This window comes from Lagenorhynchus albirostris, chromosome 14 (genome assembly GCF_949774975.1).
Source record: "Lagenorhynchus albirostris chromosome 14, mLagAlb1.1, whole genome shotgun sequence".
Lineage (NCBI taxonomy): Eukaryota > Metazoa > Chordata > Mammalia > Artiodactyla > Delphinidae > Lagenorhynchus > Lagenorhynchus albirostris.
In genome coordinates this window covers 78,712,107-78,728,764 of record NC_083108.1, presented here as the reverse complement: position 1 = coordinate 78,728,764, position 16,658 = coordinate 78,712,107, and the positions used below count along the sequence as shown (strand labels likewise).

Below are 16,658 nucleotides of genomic sequence, written 5' to 3'. Positions count from 1 at the left end.
CTTACCTTGCAGTCTCATACAAGGGATCCTATATACTGAGTTTCAATGAGTTTTAAGGTGGATAATCAGGATGCATCTTATAGCCTGTATATGATTCTGTAGTCATAAGGACATAAACATGTCATAGTTTCATTGGCAGTACTTCTTTTTCTTAATGTTACATAAAATTGTGGTAAATCTTACAATTGATAGCAACTTAAACTTGATGACTTATGGTATCTGAAACAAGTTTCCAACAATGGTGCTTACCTTTACTCTCCAAGGTACATTCTGATGTTTTCTAATGTATCCTGTTTATTCCATTTCATTGGATAAAACAAACCAAAAAAATTTGACTCGACATCTTCACTCTTGAGTCACAGCTTGAAGTGTAAAAAACTGCTCTAGCCACTCAGGTCCTTTTTTGTTCCCCAAATGCACCAAACCCTTTCTTGCCTCAGGGTTTTTGCAGATGCTGTTCCCTCTGTTCTTTTCTGTTCTTTGCATGGCTGGCTCCTCATCACCCTGCAGGTTTCAGTTTAAATGTCAGCTCTTCAGAGAAGCCCTCCTTGACTGCCCCATCTAAGTGAGTTCTTCTTCTCCCCCCTTATTCTTTTTCCCTAGGCCCTTCATAACACTTGTCACTGTTCCTTCATAACACTTGTCACTGTTTGTAATCCTGCCCTTGTTTATTTTCTACCTGTCCGCACCAGAATGAAGGTGAGGCCAGATATGCTGTATCTTGCCATAGTGTCTGCCATGTAGTATGTACTCAAAATATTATTGTCAGCTGAATGAATGCTACTGGTTTAGAGCGCCTCTGCCTTGGTGAAAATCTTTATATTTACTTCAGGGTCTACGTAGGGTTTCTGAATCTCAGCAGCTTTGGATTTAATTTTTCAAAAGTCCCTACTTTGTCCTGGCTATTGTCCTGTATATGTGTGTTTGTGTCTTTCTTGGGAGAAGCCTTGGGGGCGGGGGTGGGGCAGTGGTGGGCAGCCAATTGGAGGGAAGAGGAAAAGATTAAGAATGGGGAGGAAGGGCTTCCCTGGTGGCGCAGTGGTTGAGAGTCCGCCTGCCGATGCAGGGGACATGGGTTTGTGCCCCGGTCCGGGAAGATCCCACATGCCATGGAGCGGCTGGGCCTGTGAGCCATGGCCACTGAGCCTGCGCGTCCGGAGCCTGTGCTCCGCAACGGGAGAGGCCACAACAGTGAGAGGCCCGCGTACCGCAAAAAAAAAGAATGGGGAGGAAGACAAATAAAAGAGAGTAAAACTTCATCCTATGTTTTTTTCCTTTCTTCCACTAGTGCCTAGTTTTAATCTGAATGTTAAATATATATTTGTACAGGGTGTGATGTGTGGTCTAAATAGTTAATGTTATTAATAGGCATTGTGTATTCCTGTAACTTTGCTTCTCCTGTTGGGTATGACTTGATTAATTCTTTGAAAAAAAGGTGCTGGGGCAGCTGCAACAGCGTTCTTGGCTTTTTTAGACAAATTGTGATTTTCTTTATTTGACCCATAGCATGTAGAATTGTATTCCACCCTATGAAAAATTTATAATCAACTTCTTACCTTTTAGGCACATAGAGATGAAATCCAGCGCAAATTTGATGCCCTTCGTAACAGCTGTACTGTGAGTATTAACCAAAGATGATGAAAATAACATGAAACTAAAACTGAGAAGGAAAGGGGGACATCTCATTCTAATATCAGTGACTGATTTTTGATATAAACTTTCAAATTGAAGCAGTTTATGCGGTCAAACTGATTTGGAAGTTTCTGAGCCTCAGATAACTTCAGTGTCTTGTGTTCCTGCCAGTTTAAAAAAAATTAAACCATTCTTCGTGTTTGGGGAAGGCTTGTTGGAATGGTCAAAATAATTCTCACTGCAGAACCACTAATAGATCTCAGTAGCTGCCACAAAAGTCCCATTGGAGCTCCCCTTCCTTCTCCAATCTAGAAGGTTCTGTCTGAGACTGGCCCCAGATGGTAAGGGGCAGTTAGACATGTCAGGCTTCTCCACCCTACTGCCTCTACAGAGAGGGAAGACCAACAAGTTCTTCTCCTGGGGAATCTACAAGTGTTAACTTCCTAACAGGCAAAATCTGGCTTCCTAACATGCAAATTCAGAATCTAGGACTCTTTGGGAGTCGTTATTTCTATTGAGAGAAGTCAATTCCAGGAGCAGATAAGCATCATTCATAGGTTATGTAATAGGGTAGGATCAGTGGAAACTCAGAGTGTATTTTTGATCAGAGAGAGGGATTAAAATAGGCCCCTTTCAGAAAGGAGGGATGTTGTCCTTATTCATGGTTCTACCTCCTTTCTTTGGTCCTTTCATTGCTCTGTTACCTCCTTAGGCAGTTCTCAGTCAGCTTGTCTCCATTTGTATTGTTTGCATCTGTAAATTTCCAGAAACACCCCTCCACCTCCTATAGGCATATTTTCTTTTCTTGTAATGAACTCCTTCTTTCCTCCTTACCTACTATAAATGGGGCATTAAGTCCTGGTATATGCTCCCCCCCTCTTTCCCCCCGCTTCATTTAGATATAAAATGCACACAACAAAGTACATGAAGTGCAACTAATATTAAGCATATAGCTGGATAGATGTGTATGTGTATAGACAACTTGTGTAACCACAACAAAGATCAAGATACATAACTTTTCAGCTCCCAGAAGGTTCCCTCCTCTCCTCTTCCCATCAGCGTCCTTTGCCCTAAGGGTAACCAGTATTCTGACCTCTGATACCACACCTTAGTTTTTCCTGTTCTTGAACTTCATATAAATGGAATCATAGAAGATGTGGTCTTTTGGGTTTAGCTTTTTTTGTTCCTTAAATTGTCTCTGAGGTTCATCCATGTTGTTGCATCCATCGAGATTTTGTTATATTTTAATTACGGTGTCGTGTTTCCAGTGTGCGTATAGAACTGAAGTTCGTTTATCCATTCGCCTGTTGATGGATGTTTGGGTTGTTTCTGGTAGGAATAAAGCTATTAGGAACATTCTTGTACAGGTCCTTTGACGGCTATAAGGCCTTGTTTCTGATGAGCATATACCCAAGAGTGGAATAGCTAGGTCATGGGACGTGCCTCTGTTTCACTCTAGTAGGTACCTGGCAGATGGAGTTTAGGTCTATTTCCTGTTGCCAGTGGCTGGATCTAGGGTGAGCTTGCCTTAACATTATCTGTTGATTTCTTCCCTTCCTTGAGGAATTGATGCATTCTGTTCCTCTACTCTTTTGCCTTACTTTTTTAGTTTCTTATTATCTTGGTTTCTTATTTTACACAAGAGTTATGTGCTTATATTACATACATGCTCATAAATGATCACTGAATAAAATATAGATCATTTTAGGACTGTGACTTTTTTTTTAACATTACTATTTTTTCCTAAAATAAACTTGGATGCATTTTAAATGTGTACGTCAGTAATCCTGTTCCATTCATCTGGAGTTTTCTTTTCTCCTTTTTTCATCTTTTTTTTTTAAACATCTTTTTTTTTTTTTTTTTTTTTTTTACAGCTTAAGGAATAATCAGAGTACAATAACCTGATGAGTTTTGAAATGTGTGTATATTTGTGAAACCAGCAAAACAATCAAAATAACAAACATAGTCATCACCCTCAAGAGTTTCCTTGTGTGCCTTTGTAATCCTCCCTCCCCCCCATTTTTAAAATTGCAAGTGTAGCTTTAATGGAATACACCAATATGCAGAACAAATTTGGTTACTTTCTTATGTAACTGTTGTACTCTCTTTATCCCTGCAATTTGCTTTTTCTGGCGCAGTGACTTCTAATCCTTCCTTTACTTACCCCTGGCATTCTGTGAAGAAGCCTTTGGGGGCCTCTCCCAGTGGGAGGGGGATCCCAAGAAAGTGATCCCCACCCACATTTCAGCTACGGCAGCTGGGTAGCTTGGGGGTCCAAAACACACGCTCTGGAGTCAGGTAGACTGGTTCAGATTCTAAATTGGTCTCTTGGTAACCTATGTGATGTTACACTCCTGAGGCTCCATTTCTTTGTCCATGAAATGAGATGACATTGTATGTCCTCAATTCCAAAACACCATTGATTGTAAGAGGCATAATTCATTTAATTACTGCTCTTTGCGGGGCTGGGTGAGGGCAGAGAGACAGCTGCTTAGCTGCAATATACATTCAGATTTCGGAAACAGTAAAACCTAGGAAACACTGAGTCATAGGATCCGAAACTTGGTAATAATACCTGGGGTTCCTGTAAGAATTAGATGGTGCATTGGTGTTTGTACAGGGCCTGGCCCACAGAATGCACTAATCAGTGTTGGTTGCTATTCTCATTTTATTATATTGGATTTACCACAGAATCTTGTGTAGAAAACGGTCCTGCTCCTTAAAAAAGTTTGAAAACCACCACTTTAGAACAACACTTGGCAGCAATGGTAGATCTCAGTTATACTTTCGCAAGTTCAAAGGCTGCTTTATAGACACTTTAGGAGAGCGCGATAGATGTTCCTTTCTCGTTGGTGCTGTCCAGGATTGTCGCCGCTGGCAAATGTCATCTTTGTTACCGGTGGGAACTCCTATAATAGCTCAATCAGTTGGAGCTCCCAGTTAGCAGCTTTTTTTAATAAGCTCATGAGCAGTAAGATTTTCGAGCTCAGGCCATTTCTATATTTTGAAGAGATTTAAAAAAAGGACTTGATTCAATCTGGCACCTAAAACCCTACCTAAGTCTGTTTTGGAGAGGAGTTGGTGGGCCAGCATATGACACGGTTTTAATTATGAATCAATCTGTCAGCTATAAGATTAAAAATAAATAATATGCAAATAGCTGCCTTCAAGAAGGAATGAGGCATTAAAATAGGATGTCAGCCCTGTGTCTTTTCAGCCCGATACTCATTGTCTGGCTGGTGTCTTCACCCCCGACATTTACCTGGACATTTACCAAGTAACGTTCCCTCTGCTGGTTGCCCAGTCAGGTGTGAGAGGTAACACATGTATCTCAGAACCACGAGGTGTGCTTAAAAAGCAACTGATAGAGATCTTTAAAAAAAGTTTTTTTTGGACACTGAGAGTAGATAATTTTTTTATATCCCTGTTTTCTGTTAGAATTGTACCAAGATCTCTTATCTGTAAAAACAGCATAGAAGAAAGCTCTGCTGGCCCTTGCATTATGAAGCTATCTCCCTCATCTTTTTTTTACCACTAAGATGGAATCAGCCTTGCAGTTTATCTTTCCTGCCTTCTATCCTTGGGGTTGAAAGCTTAAGAGACTCATAATACAGGAAACAGATCATTTGCCCTCGGTGTGGAGGGAATATACCCACAAAGTAGACCTAAGAATTCTCTTTGCTTATAACCTGGTTCAAAATCACAGATAGCCCATTATTCTTTTTTTTTTTTTAAACCATGGAGATCATTAATTTACTCAGGTCCGCCCAATATCTGTGTGTGTCTAACACTCTGGCAACTCCCACAGAGCCACAAGCTCAACCAACGTGTTACGGCTTTTGGGCAGGAAGGACATACGAAACGTCCGAATGCGCTAACGTGCTTTCACGAGGCCTCGGCTGCTTTCGTGCAAGCACCTCATCCTCCTCTTGTCAAACAGGCAACATAGAGATGATGACAGAATACAGAGCCAGTCATCACAAAGTGTGAACAGAAGTCAGAGACCCCTTGAAAACAGGGTGACGACAGGAAATAGAAGGACTCTTCCTACTCCAGTGGCCAGTCGAAATGAGAGTAGTAATCTTGACACCTCCCTGACTTTTTTCGAGTGTTTCTTCTTTAGCACTTTATAATCGAATTTGGGGAGGAGGAGAAGAAGTGACAGAAATGGGCTTATTATAAATTGCATTTTTTTTTCATGAGTCAAAGAAAGGGAGTAGGTACCCAAAGGCTTAAATATGTCTTTGAATGACAAGTAAATTATTTTGGCAGCATATATATTCTTATGTGGGTAGATTTTCTGTAGTCTGTTTGCTCCCCATGGGGCACCACTGGTGCCTCAACATCTTGGTCACTAATTTTTATCCCATGTATTTCACATGATGCGTTAAAGTAGAATAGCACGCAAGAAAAAGCCAAAACATTAAAACCAGAGCAACAGAGGAGGTAGTCAATATAGTATTTACCTCCGTGTCAGGTGGAGAAACCAACCCAGCCAAGTTCAAGGTGGCTTATTTGGGGCTTCCAGAATCCATTTTATAGCGCAGCTTCCAGGCCAGTTTGCCGCATCAGTCTTGTTGTTTTCCTTTGGGGGCAGAGGCAGAAGGAAGCCCAGTGGAGACATTTGCAGTCTAGGAGGAAAACCATCTTAAGGAATGGGTTTACTGCATTGTTTACTCATTGTTTCTGCTTTGGGGAGATTTAACCACGTCACACAAAGGGTGATACAGGGTTCCCTGTGAGGCAGAAGTGCCTGCTAGGAGTGACAGACTTGCAGTTTTTTTCCTTTTTTTTTTTTTTTTTTTTAACCCTGATGAAAGAGGTTTAGCCAAGAACCTGACCAGATAACCTTTATTCCCCCTCTTGTAGCTGATAGCGTTACACAAACCGTAGGAATTAACATGGCTTTTGATATTAAAATACAAATTACTAGACCACTTACTGCATTAAAAGCTCATCAGCACAGTTAACAAAATGAAAAGCTGTGGCCGCATTGAACAGATCTACTTAACTGACGTTCTTTAATTCTATGTGCCTGGGAAGATTTTTTTTTTAATTGATAGTCAAAGTAGGTTAAAATTGGGAGTTAGTCATGGAAACAGTGGCAACATTTCAGAAACTAAGTCTACTCTGGGTTTGAAAATGGGAAACAATTAACCATAGGCTCAGAGGCATTTCCTTTTAATTTACTCCTTTTAGTTATGTAAAATTTAATTTACCGCCAGTGCGCCTCATTCCAACTATTATTAGAAAATTGCCCTTAAACTTCTAAAGTATTATATATAAAAGCCCTTTGCAAGTGCTGGTACTAAACCTCAGCAAAGAGAACAGGAAAGCTAAATGCGCTGAAATTGAAATCATTCTGCCATTGAGCAGGGAAATCATTTAGTAAAACCAGATTAAATCTCTCTCAGTAAAATGACAATTTCATATACATGCCTTCCCACTTTCTGATAGCCAGCTGCATAATAAGAACCATTTAAAGTGATGCTGTCATACAGTATTATTTTTCAGGATTATTCTGAGAGTCCCTTAAATTTTTTTTTCTTTTGTTGCATGAACTTAAATTTATTACCTAAAATATTATTAAAATAACTCTTAGTGTCCTTCACTCAGTCTTCCGTGATAAGAACTTTCTTTTGCTTTCTAAGACTGTTTCCCAGGATAATGTCCTGTAGATGGTGTCCTGGGCGTTTTAGCTTAATTAGCAGATTGTGATACCAGTCTCTCTACTATTCCTCTTTCCTCAGTTTGCATTTTCCACATTCTATTATCGTCCATGAACTTGATCTCATTTAAAGTTGCCCCTTCCATATGGCAGGCACTTTTGATTGATTTGTTTTTACCATATTTTCCCGATGAATCCTGAGTCAGAAAAGAATCCGAGACATTTCTTGTTCTCCCACAGCATATGTGTGTTTGGGCGCTAAGGGGGCGGGTGTGGGAGATTGAGTTTGGCTCACAGGGGTTGGATGGGCAAACGTGAGCTGCACACTGATCGTCATTATCATGTAGGTTCAAGTGCTGATGGCTCTAGAAGCAATTTCTCATTTCAGATCAACTTGCTTGCTGCGTAACCGGATTCCTTTCCTCTTAGGTAATCACAGACCTGGAGGAGCAGCTAAACCAGCTGACGGAGGACAATGCTGAGCTCAACAACCAAAATTTCTACTTGTCCAAACAACTTGATGAGGCCTCTGGCGCCAGTGATGAGATCGTACAGCTGCGAAGTGAAGTAGACCATCTCCGCCGCGAGATCACGGAGAGGGAGATGCAGCTCACCAGCCAGAAGCAAGTAAGGATTGTAAACAATGTCAGAGACATCCCCAGGAAACTTGGAACCCCTTTAGATTTTAGAGGAGGTGCCAGTTGCATCGCTCCTAAGGTTCTCAGACTGAGCCTGTCCAGTAAAAGGGCTCTTTTTTATAATCATGTCTGTGTTTATTTGTTTTTTTTTTTTTTGCTGTACGCGGGCCTCTCACTGCTGTGGCCTCTCCCGTTGCGGGGCACAGGCTCCAGACGTGCAGGCTCAGCGGCCACGGCTCACGGGCCCAGCCGCTCCGCGGCATGTGGGATCCTCGCGGACCGGGGCACGAACCCGTGCCCACTGCATCGGCAGGCGGATTCTCAACCACTGTGCCACCAGGGAAGCCCATGTCTGTGTTTTGAAGGCTTGTGGGTTTTAAAAATGGCTTTTAGAAGTGTCTAGTTGGTTTGGGGTTTTTTTTTTTTGTTTTTTTGGCCGCTCCGCACAGCATGCAAGATCTTAGTTCCCCACCATCCCTATGGAACCCGTGCCCCCTGCAGTGGAAGTGCAGAATCTTAACCACTGGACTGCCAGGGAAGTCCTTTGTGTGGTTGTTTTTGATTTTGATTTAAAACCATTAAAAATAGAATAGAATGCTTCTGTGAGCCACTTTATTTTTATGTATTTATTTAAAAAAAATTTTTTTTTGGCTGTGTCACATGGCCTATGAGATCTTATTTCCCCTACCAGGGATTGAACCCTGGCCCTTAGCAGTGAGAGCTCAGAGTTCTAACCACTGGACCGCCGGGGAATTCCCGAGCCACTTTATTGTTAAGTGTGGTCTCTTTTCCCTGGTCTTCCTCCTGGTTCTTTCTATAAGATGATGGCAGAAATGGCCCTTCATCCATTCTTGTCTGGTCCCTTCATTCTGTAGGAGAAAAAGATAGTGTCTTTCAGACCATAGTTAGAAACTCCTGCTTTTCTGAAACTGATCTGACAAAAGTAACATCTGGGAAATCCTCATTTGACACAAAGCACAACTCAGTGATACCGATTTGCAGACGATGGAGGCTCTGAAGACTACCTGCACGATGCTGGAGGAGCAGGTCATGGACCTGGAAGCCCTGAACGACGAGCTGCTGGAAAAAGAGCGGCAGTGGGAGGCCTGGAGGAGCGTCCTTGGTGACGAGAAGTCCCAGTTTGAGTGTCGGGTTCGAGAGTTACAGAGGATGCTGGACACTGAGAAGCAGAGCAGGTGGGACTTCCTGTTGGTAGAAAGCCAATGGCAGGTGACAGCAGCAGGATCCAGCTCAGAGCTACCAGCAGGGTAACCGATTGTCCCAGCTTGGCCAGCACTGAGCAGTGTCCTGGGACATAAGGCTTTCAGTGTTAAAACTGGGAGACTCTTGTGCAAACCAGAATGGGTCTGTCATCCTCACTGTAAATACAGACAGTGCCATTTGGCAGTAGATGGTGACCACTTACCCCATGCAGGGCCCTGGGAGTCAGCAGGGAGAATATCTCAGTGCTTTCTTTGTAGAAGCTCTTTTCTCGGGTTTCTAATCATTGTGACCATGTAGCAAGACCATCACTGTTTCGATCCTGGTCATTCGTGACGCAAGTCTGCCTTCTACACCAACCTTGGCGTTATTGACAGTTCGGGCCGGATGATCCTTTGTTGCGGGCGCTCTTCTGTGCGCTGTAGGATGCCGAGCTGCATCCCTGGGCTTGCCCCACTAAACCCAAGTAGTGGCTCCTTCCTCCTGTTGTGACAACCCCAAACATCTCCACACATTGCCCAGTGTCCCCTGGGGGGCAAAATCACCCCCAGTTTGAGAACAACTGCTCTATAAGAAGTTTTTTTTTTCCGTTTCTTGGTAGGAAATAATTTCAGGTAGTATCTTTTCTCTGTGTTCCCACAGTCCTCCCAGCATAGAATTCCCTTCCTGCCGGGGTCACAGGTGTGAGGGTTGTGTACTGCATGCTGCTGGGGATGCTGTTTGCACTGAAGACGTCATAGATATGAAGATTTATTATGACAGTTTAACAGCTCACAGCAGCAGTTTTTGCACTAACAAAATCAGTATATTATGACAGTTTACCAACAGATGGAAGTAAACAGTCTTAAAGAACACCTGCCTTTCTTAGTTTGTGCAGAGACACCTACGGGCTGGTATTCGCCCCGTGGCTTCATGTCTGCCCAGCTGAATCCTATCCCTCCCCCCATAACCTCGCTAATATCACCTTCCTCTGAAACTTGCCTTCCTGCGGTACTCTCAACTCCTTTTTTTTGACTGCGTTGTGTCTTCATTGCTGCGCGCGGGCTTTCTCTAGTTGCGGCGAGTGGGGGCTACTCTTAGTTGCGGTGCACGGGCTTCTCATTGCGGTGGCTTCTCTTGTTGCGGAGCACGGGCTCTAGGTGCGTGGGCTTCAGTAGTTGCAGCGTGCGAGCTTCAGTAGTTGCAGTGCCTGGGCTCAGTAGTTGTGGCGCACAGGCTCTAGGGCGCGTGGGCTTCAGTAGTCGTGGCTCTTGGGCTCTAGAGTGCAGGCTCAGTAGTTGTGGAGCACGGGCTTAGTTGCTCCGTGACATGTGGGATCTTCCCGGACCAGGGCTTCAACCCGTGTCCCCTGCATTGGCAGGCAGATTCCCAACCACTGCGTCACCAGGGAAGTCCACTCTGAACTCTGTAAACAAGATAAACTATACCTGGAAATATTTATCATTTATTAGGACTCTATCAGATTCATTTTAGTATTTCCCACATTTGCTTGATCATAAAGTAGACTCATCACTGTCTTGGATGTATAATCTGTGCTAAATCAAACTAGAAAAGACTGGAAGCAAAGAGGACCTATAAGTTTCAAGAGAAACTGGTAAAAATCTTCCCCTTTTAGACATCTTCCCATTCAGGGTACTTGCTGATGTAAGGGGGCTGCTGGTTTAAGACCTTCTGTTGCTGTTTCCCTCCAAACTCTTGGGCTCCCCCGTCCTCACCATACGTTCTGGCTGCCCTCACACAGACCCCCTCCCTCCCACCTGCAAGTCCAGCTCTTATGCCAGCTGTTTCTAGAATCCTTCAGAGACAGTTTTGGGGACGGAATCTGACCATAGCATCAAGAAATTCACAATCACACGTGGAAGGTGTAATCATGGGCTGTGCTTGGGAAGACATTTCATGTATACTTTCAGGGGCAATTGTGAAAGATCTTGGCTACCCACCCCCGTTTCTTTCCTCCCTCTATTTTGGTATTATGTGGGACCTGAGATGAGTAAAATATAATTCTTAATTCTTGTCTTCAAGAGGCTAAGAGTCTACTGGAGGAGGTAAACTACGCCTAAAATAGAGAGTGGGCTGTGCCAGGCGAGAAATACCTTTATGCTTAGGGGACAACAAGGAGAGGTTGCTTCTGAGAGGGAAACTGGGAAAGGTTCTATGGTGGACGTGGTCTTTGAGTTTACCCTTGACGTCTGAGTAAGATTTGGATTTGTCGGGTGGGGAAGGAGAGCTGCCAGTGGAGGAGCCTGTACAAGCCCAGGTGTGGAAGCAGCAAAGCATAAGACCTAAAGGGGGGAGGGGCAGTGATTTTTCTAGTTTGCTTCCAGTTTTTCTATTCTTTCACCTTGTTTACAGATATTGATACATCCGTCAGGTTCAAGTTTCAGTTTCTTGAGGAGCACCCAGAACACTTCACCTCTTGCATGTACTTTAAGGAGAGGAAGTGTTTGCTCACATGGGGCTTCGCGTGGCCCTCTGCACCCTGTGTTCCTTCAGCAGGCCCTCATTCCCTTCCTGCTCCCGTAGGAGGGTGTGACAGTCTTGTGACGTCTTCTCCAACCCAGTTGCATTTGGAAAGATGCCTTATCGCCTTCAGCCTTTCCAAGTGCATATATATTCACAGGAACTTTACCTGTGAAGAGTATTTTTACCCAGGGCCTAAAGTGGGTCACATCTTCACGCTGAATGTGGTCAGAAAACAAGACATAATTCGGAACAAGGGGTCGGGTTGGGCATCTCGCCAGCCCACAGTCTGGTTGCTTAGCAGGGCCCGAGCTGGACCAGCTCCCTTCCTGCAGGGCGGCGATGGTGGGGCTTCTGAACGTGCCCATGTTTCCCCGCAGGGCGAGGGCCGATCAGCGGATCACCGAGTCGCGCCAGGTGGTCGAGCTAGCAGTGAAGGAGCACAAGGCTGAGATTCTGGCCCTGCAGCAGGCTCTCAAGGAACAGAAGCTGAAGGCCGAGAGTCTCTCCGACAAGGTCAGCCCCTGTCCCTCCTGCCCTTTAGATACACGTGTGCACCTCCTTTTAGCAGGTATGCTTGACACACAGTCACATGCGATCAATGGTCAGCATGTTTCATAAACAGAGTCGCGCGATTATGCTTCCCCATGGGCCGCCCTCTGTTGCCAGTAGTGTGGGTGAGGGGGGCAGGTATTAGGGTGTCAGAGTCGGTCAGTGACTTCCTCACGTCTGCCTGTCAGGGCCCCTGAGGTCGAGATTTTGATCTGGGTGCACAACACTCTTGCTTTCTGGCATTTGATTTCTAGACGCCTTCATGGGTCTAATGTCGAACATCCTTGGGGAGCGGGGAGTGTTGAGGACTCATGCTCATCCCATTGCTGCAATGACAGGAAGCCTCAGCCTCTCTGGGTTCTAAGTCCAGGGACACGGTAGGATCTGAGGATGGTGCAGGTTCTCAGTATTTCACGTTGGAAATACACGTGTTCTGTCCACCTAGCACTCTGTATTCTGTATTTACAAAGTGACATACCAGTGTTTGGAGATTTTTATCTAATCTTAAAAGAGATTTCGAATAGGTGCTTCAATATTATAGATAACAAAAGGTCCAAGGAATTTCATGTATACGCATAGCCTCATACATACACACTCTTTTGCACACACACACATGCACACACACACATAATATAAAGTAGAAATCTAACCTCTGAATTTTGTGTAACTTTGTAATTTCATGATTATAAAAGTGATTATTTGGGGTCATTGTGGAAGATATAGAAACCACAGAAAAGTCAAGAAAAAAATGACTGCTAAGCTGTCATCACTGTTATCTTGGTGAATTTGTATATACATATAAATATTTATTTATAAATTTAGGTTCTTACAATATAAACAGCTTTACATATTTTTTTAAACATCACATAACTAGGGTCTTTTCCTGAATTAGTGAATCTTTTTTGAACATGTAGTTCTAGAAACATCAATTACACAGAGGCACCTATTTTTTATTTTTATTTTTTTTTGGCGGTATGCGGGCCTCTCACTGTTGCGGCCTCTCCCGCTGTGGAGCACAGGCTCCGGACACGCAGCCTCAGCGGCCATGGCTCACGGGCCCAGCCGCTCCGTGGCATGTGGGATCTTCCCGGACCGGGGCACAAACCCGTGTCCCCTGCATCGGCAGGCGGACTCCCAACCACTGCGCCACCAGGGAAGACCGAGGCACCTATTTTAATGATTCCACTTGGGTTGAAAATTTGAGTTTCTTCCATTTTTTTTTTGTTTTTGCCATCATAAATAACACTGTGATGAGCATAAATCTTTATGGACATCCGTGATTATTTTCTTACCAGAATTTCATAGAAATAATATGATCAGATTCAAGGCTAGAGCTTGTTACTCAGGAACCCTCCTGGTATTGGCTTACTATTTTTTTTAACCATAAGGAAAGTAAATATATTATTTGACCATGAGGAAAGTAAATGTATTATTTAGAGATAAATGAACCTTTTGTGTTTAGCTTGAAGGATATTTTTTTTTACCTGACTGTTCTTAAAGTATTCTATAGCAAAGTCCTACCCATCCTTTAAGACTCCAGACATTCTGACCCCATCTTCTCTTGACAACTAGTCTCTCAGGATGAATTTCTCTTCTCCGTACCTCTTATCGAAATCGTCACCTGACAAAGCAGTCACTGTTTGTATACGTGTCTAGTTATGGTGCCACCCTCTGCCTTTGTGACCTGATGTAAGATCCTGGAGAGAGCTTGTCTGTCCTTTCATCCAAAGCTCCTGATATTGTCCTATGCGAGTAGTAAGCATTCAGAATGTGATTATTTAATTCAGCCGAAGCATGTCAGATAAACAAATTCTTGAGAAGTCATCCTCCTACATATGACCCATCCCTTAGAAATAATATTCTCTCCTCACAGAATAACGCACATAAGGCTTATCTATGACAGGGACATTTGTGATATACTTTAAAAAAACCAGTTTTTACGTTCCGACCTTTAGAACTTGATTATTCTTTACCTGAGAAGGTTTGTGGATATTTGCAGAAGTTGTTAGCATCTGACATTACTAAATGTGGTGTCACGGCCAATTTTTTCCAAATGTCCAGCTCAATGACCTGGAGAAGAAACACGCCATGCTTGAAATGAATGCCCGAAGTTTACAACAAAAGCTGGAGACGGAACGAGAGCTCAAACAAAGGCTTCTGGAAGAGGTGAGTGTAAAACGCTGGGCAAATAGAGCCGGGTGGACTCTCAAGTGAATATCTGTTGTCTTCAGGTGGGCAGATCCAAATTAAGGCGTTCAGATTTCAAAGTGGAAATTTTCAAGGAAGAGTAAGGTGGTCACCGGATACTTCCTTTTTTTTTTCTTTCTTTCTTTTTTTTTAAAATGTTATTTCATTATATCTTTTTATTTTATTATTTATTTATTTATTCATTTATGGCTGTGTTGGGTCTTCGTTGCTGCTCGCGGCTTTCTCTAGTTGCGGCGAGCGGGGGCTACTCTTCGTTGTGGTGTGCAGGCTTCTCGTTGCGGTGGCTTCTCTTGTAGCGGAGCATGGGCTCTAGGTGCGCTGGCTTCAGTAGTTGTGGCTCGTGGGCTCTAGAGCACAGGCTCAGTAGTTGTGGTGCATGGGCTTAGTTGCTCCGCGGCATGTGGGATCTTGCCAGACCAGGGCTGGAACCCGTGTCCCCTGCCTTGGCAGGCGGATTCTTAACCACTGCGCCACCAGGGAAGTCCCGGATACTTTCTTAAAGGTGTTTAACACGTTAAAAGAATGTGTCACGAAGGCTGGAGTCCTCTTTGTCATTGTGTCCTCCCAAATGGTGCTTAATGGTGTGTGTAGTACACAGCGAGTCTGTGCCAAGTGGAAGTTTATTAAATATGCAGGCACATGGATATTGAGTTAAATTCTTCTTTAGAGTTTATGTCCAAAGTACATGAAGTTTGCAGGCTGATAGGACAACAATGTAATTAGCTTTGTGCACGGGGCAGAGACCTGATCAGATTACACTGAGTGCCAAATCTCATGAAGGCTTTTGAACACCCAGTTAATTCAGTTTAAAAAAAATGATGCCCTGCTTTTGAGACACAAAACGAAAAGCTCAAATTGGTCTCCTAAACCAATCCATTCCTTATGTTATTTCCTGCACCTTTTAACAGAATTCTGAAAATCTCTGTTTAAACTGATGACAACTTCCTACTTCCAACCAAAGCCCTGGTTTGGTTGAATCACTGATAATTCGGCTTTGTTCGTTAGAATTGACCTATCGGGACAAATGCACTTTATAAAGATATTTCACGAGAAGTTGGACTCCAAGAGTGTTCTGTTTAAGCCATAGTGAGCCTGACGGTTGAATTAGCCAGATTATCTATTCTGGTGAATTGAGGTTTTATTGTGTGCTACCTGTAGCCCCTGAGGGGCTCTGCTGGTAGAAATATTATGACTATGTTATTAAGTTCGAAAAGTGTGGTGAAAATTTTGCAGGTGAATGTAAAATGTTTTATAGAATGAGGCTTTAAAAAACATGGGTGGGAGTTTTGGAAAGTTCTGGAGATGGATGATGGTGATGTACAACCATGTGAATGTACTTCCTGCCACAGAACTGTGCAATTAAAAATGATTAAAGTGGTAAATTTTATGTATATTTTACCACAACAAAAATTTTTAAACAAAATCAATTACACACACACACACACATACACACACGTGGGTGGGAAATTCACCAAAGGTGACACTAAGAACATTATAATAGAAATTGACAAATCACCCCAGTGGTCAGATAGAGAATGGTGGTCTTTTATCTGGAATGAATAGGCAACACCCCCACTTGAGGCACCTGTTGGAAACAGGAGGAACAGAAATAATCAGTGTTCTCGCCTGTCCTCTTTTCCTTTCAAGGAAGGAGCGCTGGCCCCAACACCTCAGTGCTTTGGTCCGAGGTTACATGGTGAGTCAATGGCAGGGCTAGGAAGAGCAGGCTGGAATCCTGATTCAGTTCCCTTGTTCTCACTTCTAAAACTACCTGGGAACGTTTCCAGTTCTCCATTCTGCACCTCACAGAGGGCTTTTTGAGCAGATGTCTGTCTGGCTGCCATTGAATGGGAGGCAGATCTCACTGACAGCCGAAACCATTAGGGAACTAAGAACAATCTTTATTGTCCGGAACGCAGCTGGCATGCTGGCTTGTGGTGGGCCTTCTGTAAGCAGGAGACGGGGGCTCAGCCCGGCTCTCCCCTCCATCAGGTGCAGATTCTTGTAAATGGGGTCCGAATCAGTGCCTCAGAGTTGGAAAGAATTTTTGTGTGTCATTTAGTGCAAATTCCCAGCACTTGCACCGCTGTTCCCTTTATTATTCCTGTCCTGGGCACTAACGGATCTTTCTCCCAGATCTTTTCTCTCGGGCCAGAAATGGCCTCAGAAGCTTTTCTGACACTGCCCTTTACAGGCATGATTAGTCTCTTGGACGTGATGCCAGAGCTCAGAGTCCACTTGCTAATCCTGTCGAGTTAATCCCCCTCCAAGGTAGAGAG

At 43.6% G+C, this 16,658-nt stretch overlaps 1 protein-coding gene across 2 annotated transcripts in view; it reads left to right on the top strand.

Annotated features, from left to right (window-relative positions):
• Positions 1 to 16,658, top strand: part of CIT (citron rho-interacting serine/threonine kinase) — a 168,929-nt gene that overhangs the window by 126,090 nt on the left and 26,181 nt on the right. For both annotated transcript variants that reach the window (XM_060121619.1, XM_060121618.1), the window contains 5 exons: positions 1,564 to 1,617; positions 7,730 to 7,927; positions 8,941 to 9,134; positions 12,000 to 12,135; positions 14,233 to 14,337. In XM_060121619.1, coding sequence (XP_059977602.1) covers positions 1,564 to 1,617; positions 7,730 to 7,927; positions 8,941 to 9,134; positions 12,000 to 12,135; positions 14,233 to 14,337 — 687 coding nt within the window. The remainder of the gene's footprint in view (positions 1 to 1,563; positions 1,618 to 7,729; positions 7,928 to 8,940; positions 9,135 to 11,999; positions 12,136 to 14,232; positions 14,338 to 16,658) is intronic.